The sequence below is a fragment of the Scomber scombrus genome, chromosome 3, assembly GCF_963691925.1.
Source record: "Scomber scombrus chromosome 3, fScoSco1.1, whole genome shotgun sequence".
NCBI classification, from domain to species: domain Eukaryota; kingdom Metazoa; phylum Chordata; class Actinopteri; order Scombriformes; family Scombridae; genus Scomber; species Scomber scombrus.
In genome coordinates this window covers 3,385,251-3,397,533 of record NC_084972.1, presented here as the reverse complement: position 1 = coordinate 3,397,533, position 12,283 = coordinate 3,385,251, and the positions used below count along the sequence as shown (strand labels likewise).

Genomic DNA, 12,283 nt, shown 5'->3' with positions numbered 1-12,283 from the left:
ACAGTAGACCAATACAATAAACTTACAGTTGCAATCAGAAATATTCAACCCCCCAAAGATTTTAAGGATTTATCAAATAGTTTTTTCAAAGAGCAAGATTCTGCTTTGGATGTCTTCTTTATGAGTTGAGTGATACATAAAATCAACACAGAAAATGCATGTTGTAGTATTTGTGTGTAACAGTATATTTTGTTAAGATAGCCATGTCACAATTATTCAATCCCTATATAATATTGTTGTTATGGCCTTCCGCCAGTTTTTATGGCCTAAAGTGGAGTTGAAACATAAAGAAGCCTTTGGGAACTCTATAATGGTCCTTCATTTACTTCAGATGTGATGCATATATAAACCCCACCCATGATGGTATTCAAGGTGAGCTGCAATCCACACAAGCTGAGAGAGGAGATTATTTCATCACACCTGAAGGGCCTTGGGTATAAGAAAAATGTAACATTCCAAGATACACCATTGAAAGCATTATAAGGTAGTTTAAACTGCGAATCTGCCTGGCCGTGGAAGAAAGGCCAAAATTTCATCAAGGGCCCTTAGCAACTTAGTCAGGACATTAAGAAAAAACCCTGCAAAACACTGACAGGATGACCTGATGAAGGCTGGTACAAGTGCTTCAGAAGCAACAACGTGCACTGAATAAACAAGGACTTCAAGACGCACTCCTCTGTTGTCCACGAGGAACATCAAAAGAAGAAGAATATGCCAGGAGAAATTTGGATAAGACTACAGAGTTTTGGGAGACAGTTCTATGGACTGATGAAACCAAACTGGAACTGTTTGGACATATGGACCAGCGGTATATCTGATGTGTGAAAGGCCAGGCTTATGACCAAAAGAATACCATCTCCATGATCAAGCATGTCGGTGGGTCATTGATGATGTGGGGCTGTTTTTCTTGACCATGTACCTGGCATCATGGATTCCCAGAAATACCATGCCGTTTTAAAGAGGAACGTGATGCCTTCTGTTGACAAATTAAACCTTGGTGATCATTGGACTTTCCAGAAAGAAAATAAGCACACCTCCAAGTCAATCAAAGCCTGGTTGAGAAATAGATCCTGGAACGTCCTGGAGTGGCCGTCTCAGTCACCAGATTTAAATCTGATTGAAAATTAAATTTGAGTCACTATCAGTGGCTACCAGCTGGCGAGAAACATCCAATCATATACATATATACTACACATTCTAACTATATAAACACTTGTCATAATAGTCAGTTCTTCAATGCAGGTGTCTCTAACTGAACTGTCATTGAGTTATACACTGTTACAATAATGTGTTTTTTGCAATAAAGCTGACTTATAGAAATGAAATGTCCATGAATAAATAATGATAATAACTATTTCAAGAGTGAATTCAGTAAGTACAATGGTATATTAATACACGAATTAATGACTTTACATTCAATTTTGAACATGTATTTTACTTACAGTGATGCTTCAGAAAAAGTATGGCTCACTGGATAGATATTTAAATTAAATATAGACTGATGTTGGATTTACAATGATGATACAATATTGATTTTTCAGAATTTATCTCTCCAATAACTGACTAGTCTACCAATATATCTTTACTTTGTCATTTATGTTCATGTGACTGTCTTTAATATTGTTGAGACGAGAAAATTACAACAACTTTCAGCCTGGCTCAGAATCTCCGTCATTGCAGACAGTTGCTCAGGGTAGCGTTAATTCTTCTTCCTCTCATGACTCACGACCCCTTTTTTAAAAAGGTACACAGTGGTTTTGAGAAGCACGACGGCCTGGGAGATTCTTACATATTGCACCTTTAAAATGATATTAGTTCAGGTTTCATGTTTTCCATAAAAGAAGCAGCATAGTGATCAATTCTTAAATAAATACTATGAGCAATAAAATAAACTGCATCTCATACATTCATCAGATTAAAATAAAATCAGATACAGTATCTAAACCAGTGTTGGGGGAAATGTGTAAGGTGTAAGGCGTTAAAGTACTTATTGGATTACTTTTTTGATGTAACGAGTAACTTAATGTGTTAGGTCCACAAGTACTCAGTTGTTTAGTTATGTTTTCAAAAAGGTAATCTGTTATTATTTTTTAACCAACTATTTCTGTAGCTACCTTTTTACCAGAGAAGAATTTGCACTGTTACTACTTTTTTGGCAGGCAGGCAGGCAGGCACCTGGCTACGTGCTACGGTTATATCACTGCACGTGTACGGCAGCTCAGAAGGGACAGCATTCACTTCATGGAAATATTCACATTATTTTCAATTTGTGGGAGGAAATAAGGGCAAGAAAATTACAGTAACATACAAGTTGTGCCCGGGTAACAAGAGCCTGTTGCCCTGTTGCAGTGATTTGTTTGAAATGACGAGATTAGTAGTTTATAACTTGTGTGGGCAAATGTTTGAGAAGCTACTTTTACAGTTTCTTAATGTAAGGCTGTACAATAAAGAGCTGTAAATGGGACATTGTGTCTGTCATTCCTTCTATTAGTGTAAAGATTTACAGATTGTGGGCCAGACTTGGCTGTGTGATGATGGTACAGTCATTATATTTAAAGAAGGTCTGGACTAAAACAACATGAGGAATCACAAAGGGGTTTTTTTCATTTTCGGTAACACAAAAGTACTCTAACCAGTTACTTTTCTCAGAAGGTAATGCTGTAATGTAACTAGTTACCTTTTAATGGAGTAACTTTGTAATGTAATTAGTTACTTTTAAAAGCAACGTTCCCCAACACTGCTAAAAACATATACTCACCTCTATACAAGATAAATGTGTTATTCTCTCTTTTAACCTGTGGCACAAAGCTGCAGCCTCATCAGATAGCTGTGATTACAGAGCAATGCGGCAGAGCCATTTACCTGCATCAACCACCACTTTATACTGAGTGTGTATAAGTGTGTGTGTGTGCTCCACTAAAAACCAGCTCTACTGAAAGTGTCCTCTCCCTGCAAGACTGATTGAGGCTCACTGAGATCTGTGTGTATGTGTGTGGACCCCCACTGAGGTGAGACTGATTTTCTTTGATGGCGTAAAGCACAAATTACTGCAAACCACAGAGAGGTAGAAAGAGCGAGAGACCGAGGAGAAAGAGAGAGATACAAGATTCTCTATATTTCTACACACCCACTGTGCACCAGGTCGACCTTCCAAAGTATCTCAGATGGTTTTCCGATTTATGAATTTCTATGTTTGGCCACTCAGGCTTCAGAAAAGGGCTTTATTTTTTATTGGGTTCTGTTTGCTATAAAACACTCAGATCAGTGTGACCGTCACAGAACATATTGCTCCACGCCCGCTTACACTCGCTGTAGTTGTGACCTTGCTGGAGAAAAGCACAGGCCATTTTTAACATGTTGGAGTGTTTGGGTTATCACTAATACATTTTAAAGGATTGCTGTTATTTTTAACCTCAGCCTTGTTTTTTTAAGATGTTTTTTATGTCATTTTGCTGGCTGACTGTGTAAAACAATTCATCAGTAACTTCAGTGTAGAGGTTTTGTTCCTCTGCTGTACGCACTCTAAAGGTCAAATCCCAAATGCAATCATAAGAGCTGTTAATAAATGTAAAAACAACCCTAAATTAACTGCAAAACACATTTCTCACACATAGGAGTTGAATCTATTACTGTGAATGTAAGTGATCATTTTAAAATTCAATACATCAGACTGGAGGCACTGCAGGATTAGTTGCTCAGACACACCTAACATCTCCCGGTTAGAGCCGACACAGAGGGGCTGCTGTGAGACTGTATGTTTAAAACATCTGACATGACACACTGAAAATGCAGCAATGTGCAAATTAAAATAAAAATGTAATGCCAAAATTTCAGCAAAGCATTATCAGACCTCTTAAGAAGCCTGTAGGTTTCAATCTGCTCGGCTGAAGCTCATTAACTACACCTCCTGTTAACTTCCACCCATCCACACAGATGGAAAAAAGATGTATTTTGTAATATTACACAGCATTGGAAAATACAATGTATAGCAATATGAACATATCTCATAAAAATAGTCCCACCATCGCTAATTTTAAACAAAGGAATAAAGGAATAAACTATGAAATAAATGTAATATGTGTTAATGCAGCTTCTTTTTCATTAGCTTCACACTGACTGGAGGAGAAATCTGTATTATCTGAAGACCTATTAGAGTGATCAAAGCCAGATGGTTTCTCTGTAATTTATAATCTGATATTCGTAAAGAAGGGAGCTCAGAACATGCAGACCAAGATTATTTTCTGAAACTGCAAAAAGGAGGAAAACCAGAATCAGAATCAACTTTATTGTCATTATGCAGTAAAAAAGCACAACGAGATTTGCTTGTGCAGCCTCTAAAAAACAAAGCGCACACTCGCACACACACTCACACACTTAAAGCGATGGTTCGGCGTAATTTCGACCTAGTGTCATATGCACCATGAGGTCTATCTAATCAATGCCTCAGCCCTTTTTTTTCATTTGGTCGCAAAATAGTGGAGTTAGAGCCATCAGCTGAATGGCTTAGTACAGGCGCTAATGGAACCAACAGTGTATCTTGTAAATTACCCCACTAATAATGCCTGGGTTGTTATCAAACTTCTACAGTAGTACAAATTAGGGTTTTCACTCATAAATCGATGCATTGGAAAATTTGTAAGTACACCAGGAGTTTATTAAAATAACACTTAGCTGATGGCTTTTACTCTGCTGCTACTGCTAAAGCTGTAAACATTGTGGAAATCTCGCACGACCACACAGGACTTCAGTGATCGCGCAAGTTTTCCACAATGTTTACAGCATAGCACATCTATAGATCTGTGCGGGATCTCGCGCGACCACATAGGATTTCAGTGATCGCGAGGGCCGTTAGCGCCTGTACTAAGCCATTCAGCTGATGGCTCTAACTCCACTATTTTGTGACCAAATGAAAAAAAAGGGCTGAGGGGGTGATTAGATAGACCTCATGGTGCATATGACGCTAAGTCGAAATTACGCCGAACCATCGCTTTAAGTGCATCAGAACACATGATTAGAGCAACAGTAACAGCAATGGAATATTGCACAACCCTTATTGCCCCGCCTAATCCTGCTACACCATTTATTGCACTGTCTCAAGTTTATAGATATGTATTATATATTGCACAGTCTATATTGCACAGTCCATTTTGCATAGAGTTCATATTGCACTTTATCCCATCTGGTTAAAACATGAAGCTGTGTTGGCTGAAGGGGGCATGATTGTTGTTGAAAAGCACTTTATTAACTTTATTAACTTATGAAATGACTCCTATCTTGCCCAATATTTGGTAGGGCTCAAGAGAAGTCCTAGCCTGTTAGGAGTAGTCAATAAAATGGAGCTCATGCAGAGACAATACATGAGAGAAGGAAGGTTTTGAGATGACAATAAGCTTATCACACAACACAGTCAAGAACATAGTTTTGATTTGTGAGACAGTAGAGAATTCATGCTAACCCTGCAGCATTTGATGAGGAAGATGCTACTCAAATAAAACTTTGCTTGTGTTCATGTGCCTCATAAAGACAATGCACACGACAAGGGTCCTCAGTGAGAGTGGACAATCACATTCCCCCTCACACTTACACATCTAAGTTAACAAAGGGTGAGTTGAAAGGGGAACATGCAAACACCTCAGAGTTTTTGCTGGTGCCACATGTGCAGGATGCAGCACTATTACAGGCAATTCAAAATGTGGTTGGAGAAATCTATTAAGATAATTTCATGCAGATTAGTCAACTGGAAGACTATTTTAATTTACATACATTTATTTTTTAAGCCACATGAACAATGTTTACTTGACAGTTTTTTTATGGGATTTAATTCATTTTGGCATTATATCTTTACATACAGTATATAAACTTGTAAGTCATCTTGGTTGATACACATGTATAAAATTGGTGTTATTTTCTTCTTTTAAATATTGTACATTGTTTAATATTTTAAACCATCAATCCATCATTATAATTTCTACTTTGGGACCCCGAATGTTGTAAAACAACACATACAGGCGCTTGAAATAAGAATGAAAGGTATTTCACTCACCTCCCTCCACTCCTTGGTCCCAAGGCCTTGAACGTACAACACCACCACTGAGAAGAAAAATAAACATATTCATGATTTAGAGTCACTTCAGCACTTTGTTCATTTCAAGGCAAATAAAAAATCTCAAAACTATGAATGATGAGCGCAGATAATCACAGGGTCTAACACTGTTGTCAGGAAAGGGATTTAGTCTAGCAATGTTCCTGTAAAACATATTTTAACAAACAATGTAGAACAGCATAAATATTTATAACATTGATTTGATAAGAGACATCAAATTATGTATCCTGGAGGTATGACAGTTGTTAGAGTATTACATTTTTATTTTGCTCGTGAGGAGGGACTCATGTCTGCTGAGGAATAACAAGGAACAGTTTGGTACATTTTTATTTTTATATTATAATGTGTGTATAACTGCAGTAAAACATAATAAAAACACCTTGAAAACTTTGCTACGGAACAGATAAAAAGCAAAGATATTTGTATGCAGCAAAGCAAGACATTCAGTGGTTTGTCACAGGAAACTGATGATTTATTTAAGACAAAATCATCTCGTTATAAACCAAAAATCCAAGAGTGTGTGGGCATAACCAGCACGTTTTTATTTTTGAAGTCAAACCCTGAAAAAGAAAGCTTAACCTCTCTGTAACCCCCCAAAAACTCAAACTGTGCAATCAGCAGAAAATACACAAAATACACACGGACTGATTGATGGCTGGGTTTTTTTTCCTAGTTCCGTGCAGAAACCCCACCAAACATGCAGACTGAATTACACAGAACAAGGATTACCACTCTGAACAGAGTGGGGGCCCACATGGCTCCAGCTTGTAAACGCACACACAAACACATACACATACAGATCAGGAGCTTTCAGCATCAGGCTGCTGTGTTTTAGCTGACAGCTCAGTCGGCTGTCCAAACACTTGGGTGCTCCTCGGGCCTCCTCAAGGTTAAAAGCAGTGCAGCATTAAAAACTGCTCCCCCATCCCTCCTCCTCATCCTCCTATCACCTTCCCACTGCTGCACATCTACAGCAAAATGACTTCTGTGAAAATACTTTATGGGTTTTTTTGTTGTTTGTTTTATTATCAGGTCTCTTAGGAAAACTTTAAAGACTTATAATAACATTAAGACATGACACAAACTGGTTTAGGTTGAGTTAATTATGGTAACTTGTCCTCATCTCGTCTCTTTCCATTCCTCTGACTCCTCTGTTCTCTTTCAACTCCTCCTCCTTTCTTCTCTTATCCAAGGAGAATCAAGGGTAGCTGGGATTGGTTGTATGTACTTGAAGACATTTCGCCTCTCATCCAAGGGGCTTGTTCAGATCTTACTGACTGAACTAGAACTAGAAGAACATGAGCCTAAAGGATAGCTCAGGTCTTATGACTTTTCTAACCATAGTAGGTTGTCTCATGTCTTATTTAGTTTTGTTTAGCAGCAGGAGAGGCTGTTAGGTTTCATTCCTTTCTAGTTTTCTGGAGGGACTGTTTGTTACTGTCCTCAAGTATTGATGTCTTTATCTTACAGCTTGGATCCCTGTTATGGTGTATATGTAATGATTGCTGATGTAGAGTGGGAGTTTGGGTGCAAGTTTCAGTGCTTTGTTCTGAATTGTTTGTAGGTGTTGAAGCTGGTTGTCAGAAATGGTGTGTTGACAGAGTGGTCGGATGTATTACAGGTAGACTTGATGACTGTAAAGGGTGATGCGCCACGCTATCCACAGAGGCGTTTGAGATGATTGAGTCTAGCAAAGCTCCCGGAAACCAGAACTCTCTCTCTGAGTCTGAGTAGTATGAGACATAGTATGTAGTATACAAGTACTGTCTAACCATCTGTGGCATTGAAGGTATTGGCAGCCCTTTCCAACGCAAAGTCAACCCCTTCCAACCTTACTATCCAGGAATGGAAAGCTGTGATGCCATTAAGCGTGGACCAAGACATCACATCCTACCAGCTGATAAAGGAAGATGAACAGTGCTGGTGACACTAATCAAATGAAACACTGAGGCGAGATCCCACCAGTGGACACAAGAAAAAAGCCAAAGAATACTTACAACAGCTACAGAAGTAGAAGACTATCAATCGTGAACAACATTATCTCTAATCCTGGAGAATACACCATCCTATATCTACCATCCTAGCCCCCTTGGTTGGTAACACTCCTCAACATATTCAAAGCTCCATGGACTTTGTCCAAGGTTCAAGGATTGAAACTGGACCCAGATTAAACCATAGTGTCCAATTGGGCTGGGTGTCGTTTAAAAAATAAGGATACCAGTACCAATCCACGTACCCTTAAAGTGATACCGATACCAGTTGAGTATTAAATTGCGACTTCACCACAACAAACGGGTTGTAGCTGCTGTGGCAGTGAACCAATCACAAGAACGAAGATCGCTTGCATTGATTGTGAGCAAGTCCATACAAATAGTCATATTTTCTAGCTCTGGGTGCAAAAAGGATCGATTACAGGTATCTTTTGACGCAAGACATTTTGATACTACTTGGTATCGATTTATTTCGTACTGATGCCCAGCCCTAGTGTCAAATGATGTGACCTCATTGTTTACATGCATCCCAACTATAAAGGCGGAGAAAACCAAACAGCTACGTGAGAACAGGTGGATGACACCTGGATTACAATTAAAACCCAGGAAGTGTGAGCCTTCAGAGAACACATTCAGTCATTGGACAGTAACACCAAGTTCATACGACAGGATGTCAGGAACAACAGGTTGACCTTTTTGGATTGTGCCATAGACACTGAAGATGAGACATTGGAATACACAAGAAACCCACATACAGAGAACAATACTTACTCCTTGACTCTCACCACCCACTGAAGCATAAGCAAGGATTTATCAGAACCCTGAAACACCAAACTGATAATGTAACAAGTGTCAAGGTCCAAGAGGAGGAGCGCAAACACATAAAGGATGATGAAAACAGTCACAGGATCCAGGAGTAGGCCTATCTGAGAAACTCTGGAGAATTTAACCAAAAATTCTCACCAATCACTGTGTTTTTCAAACCCAGCAACACACTAAAACAGAAACTGGTCTACCTGAAAGACCGCATACCCAAACACAAGAAAAGCAGTCTAGTGTATGCAGCCCAATGCAGAGAGGAATGCACATACTTCTATATCGGGAAAACTAAACAAGCATTAAGGGAATCTCCTTATCCTCAGGTCAAGACTCAGCAGTTTACCTACACCTGAAAGACAATGGACACACTTTTGAGGACAACAGCGTACATTTTTTGAATAGAGAGGATAGATGGTTTGAAAGACCAGTGAAGGAGGCCAGACCTCAACAGAATATCAGGTCTACAATACCACTAAGGCTTTATTCAGACCAAATCAGGCAGTGCAAAAACACAAGCCCTCCCATTCATTTTAATAGAGTTTGTGCATTTTGCCTATACCGGCCTGCGGCAAGAAAGTAGTTCCAGGGTCAACTTTTGGGGAACCGCAACCTGACGTCACACTTCGGTGGCCAATCACAGCTGGCGATCACACTGATCCAAGCTTTAAAACCCTGCAATGACAGAGTATAAAGGCATCACTAGGAGGAGGGAATGACATTTCTCTTTGTTGGATGATGTTAAAAGTTAAACTAGGCTTTGCTGTCGACTTCCCAAACGCATTTTTAAAAAGACGAGAGTAACAGAGATAGCTGAGAGCACCAGTGAGCGAGAGGGAAAGAGAGCAAGAAAGCTCAAGAAACATCAATAAAAACGTTATTTTCTGATTGTTTCACAGCGGTTTCATTCTAGAGCACAAACACACCCCCACCCCCACACCCCTCTACTTGACCCCACAGCTGGCCGCCACACTGCCTGATTCAGTCTTAATACTGCCTTATCATACACCTACTATAGTGTCCTTTCATCCCTTCTCATGAGACCCAACAACCGTTCACATTTAGCCTCATGTGACAACTCCAACGACTATGGTTTACACACCTAGCCTCAGGTCACACCAAGTGGTATAAATGACCTTCATAAGGACCACAGAGGTTAAATACCTGGGACTTATTGCCAGTCATTTAGAACTGAAGAAGCTCCTTGAAGGAGAGGAGAAACAGGTCCAGCTGCCCTCCTTATATAATCATGAGCTGAACAACTTAGGATCTTCATTCATCTTTTTTCTCTTGATTCCTCACATTATATCCTTCTGTCTATGACGCCTCCTCTCTTTCCACTCCTCCTCTTCATGTCTCCTTAACCTCATCTTCTTTACTGCCTTCCTCCTCTGCCTCAACTTCATCTTCCACTCTTTTGACAACTTCTCCTATCCTTTTCTCTTCTCCTGCTCTTCTTCTCTCCTGTTCTTCCTCTCCTTCCCACACGTCCTTCTTTCCTTTCCTCTACCCTTCATCCTCTCCTATCTCTTCTCTAGCCTTCATCTTCAACTCTACCTCCTCCTAATCCTCCTTTCCTCATTCTCTCCTCTCCTGTAGCCTTCATCCTCTCCTCTGGTCTTCACTCTCTCCTCTCTCTATTTTAGCTTTCATTCTATCCCTCCTCTTCCCCCTACTCTCTCCTGTTCCCTAGCCCTCATCCTCTCCTCTCATCCTCTGTCATCTTTTTTAGCCTTCATCCTCTTCCTCCTCCTCTCCTTCTCTTCTTTCCATCTACTCTTCATCCTCTCTAGCCTCACTCCTCCCCTCCTCCCTCTCTCCTCTCGTCAAGCTTTCATCCTCACTCCTCTCTTCTCCTCCTCCTCTCCTTTCCCTCTCTTCCTCTCTCCTCTCCTCTAACCTTCATCCTCACTCCTCTCCTCTCCCTCCGCCTCCTCTCCTTTCCCTCTCTTCCTCTCTCCTCTCCTGTAGCCTTCATCCTCACTCCTTTCCTCTCCCTCCTCCTCCTCTCCTTTCCCTCTCTTCCTCTCTCCTCTCCTGTAGCCTTCATCCTCACTCCTCTCCTTTCCCTCCTCCTCCTCGCCTTTCTCTCTCTTCTCCTCTCCTTTCCCCCCACAACAAAGCAGAGCGTGGTAATGTCAGGCAGGGAGAAAGCATCGTGTTTCTGCTTCAGTAGGACAGGAGGCTAGTCGACCACGAAGACCCAGTCACCGCTGGGACCTGTAAATCCCAATTCTCTTCGCTCTCCTCTTCAAAAAGAGAAAAAACATAGGAGGAGGAGGAAAGAAAAACAGGGTCAAACTAAATTAATAAATACCAAAACAGAGAGAAAGAGGCTGAGAGTTTAGAGACGGTCGGCTAACAGGTTCCATTTGGTAGAAAGAGAGAAAGTAAAGCATTTATGGTCCCTGACCAGGCTGTTAAGAGTACGCTCTCTCTGTGTGTGTGTGTGTAGTGTGTGTGTGTGTGTGTGTGTGTGTGTGTGTGTGTGTGTGTGTGTGTGTGTGTGTGTGTGTGAGAGAGAGAGAAAGCGAGTACAGCAGCAAGAACAAGCATCCATCACAATCACAAACCTATGCAGTATGTATATGTTCTTTACTTCATGGTGTGTCAGCAGTCCTTTGAACATTTACACAGTGTGTGTAATGCGTCTTGTCAATGAATGTTACATGTTGGTACTTGGGGGAAACTGTCTAAAGTTTGAGGATATCATGTTAAATGACTGTTTGTGAGTGGACACTAGAAGGGGATCAGATGGTACGAAGATTTTAGAGTTACAAGAAACAACAGTGTAGAACTCGTGGAGGGGCATTTTGAAAAGATGGGATTCTTTATTTCTCTGCTAAGCTTCGGTGCAGCAGTAGCTCGTGGGTGGATCGGTGGTTTTAGTGTGGAAGCAAAGATCTGTGCGATGGATTATCGATGTGAGGAGAAACCCATCACGGGGAGCTTTGCCTGGTCAGTGCTGCCCACCTATAGAGTGTGAGCAGATGATAGCTAGAATCAAGAAATCTGATCTCACTCACATTTCCACAGAGATGAAGGCACAGAAGAAGCCCACTGCACTCAACCAGCAGAGACTTTAAATACAATCAGTGGAGGAATAGTAGATTTTTTTGTGCGTGTATGTTCGTGTGGGTTTTGTGAATTAAGCCACTTTTGGGGACACAAACCAGACGACACATCAGTTAATTGGGGACAGCTTGTGGAATTGGGGACAAAAGTCATGAACCCAGTTGGTAAAATGCTATTTTTGGGTCAGTAGTTAATGTCAGGGTTAGGGTACGTCTCCAAGACATTATTGTAAGTCTATGTAAATACCCCAAAAGTCACAGAGGTAAGGTGTGTGTGTGTGTGTGTGTGTGTGTGTGTG

The 12,283-nt window shown here is 40.6% G+C and overlaps 1 protein-coding gene across 1 annotated transcript in view; it reads right to left on the bottom strand.

The window, feature by feature from the left end:
- Positions 1-12,283, bottom strand: part of LOC133978152 (copine-9-like) — a 240,085-nt gene that overhangs the window by 148,962 nt on the left and 78,840 nt on the right. The window contains exon 3 of the mRNA XM_062416514.1: positions 6,044-6,090. Within this exon, the coding sequence (XP_062272498.1) occupies positions 6,044-6,090 (47 nt within the window). The remainder of the gene's footprint in view (positions 1-6,043; positions 6,091-12,283) is intronic.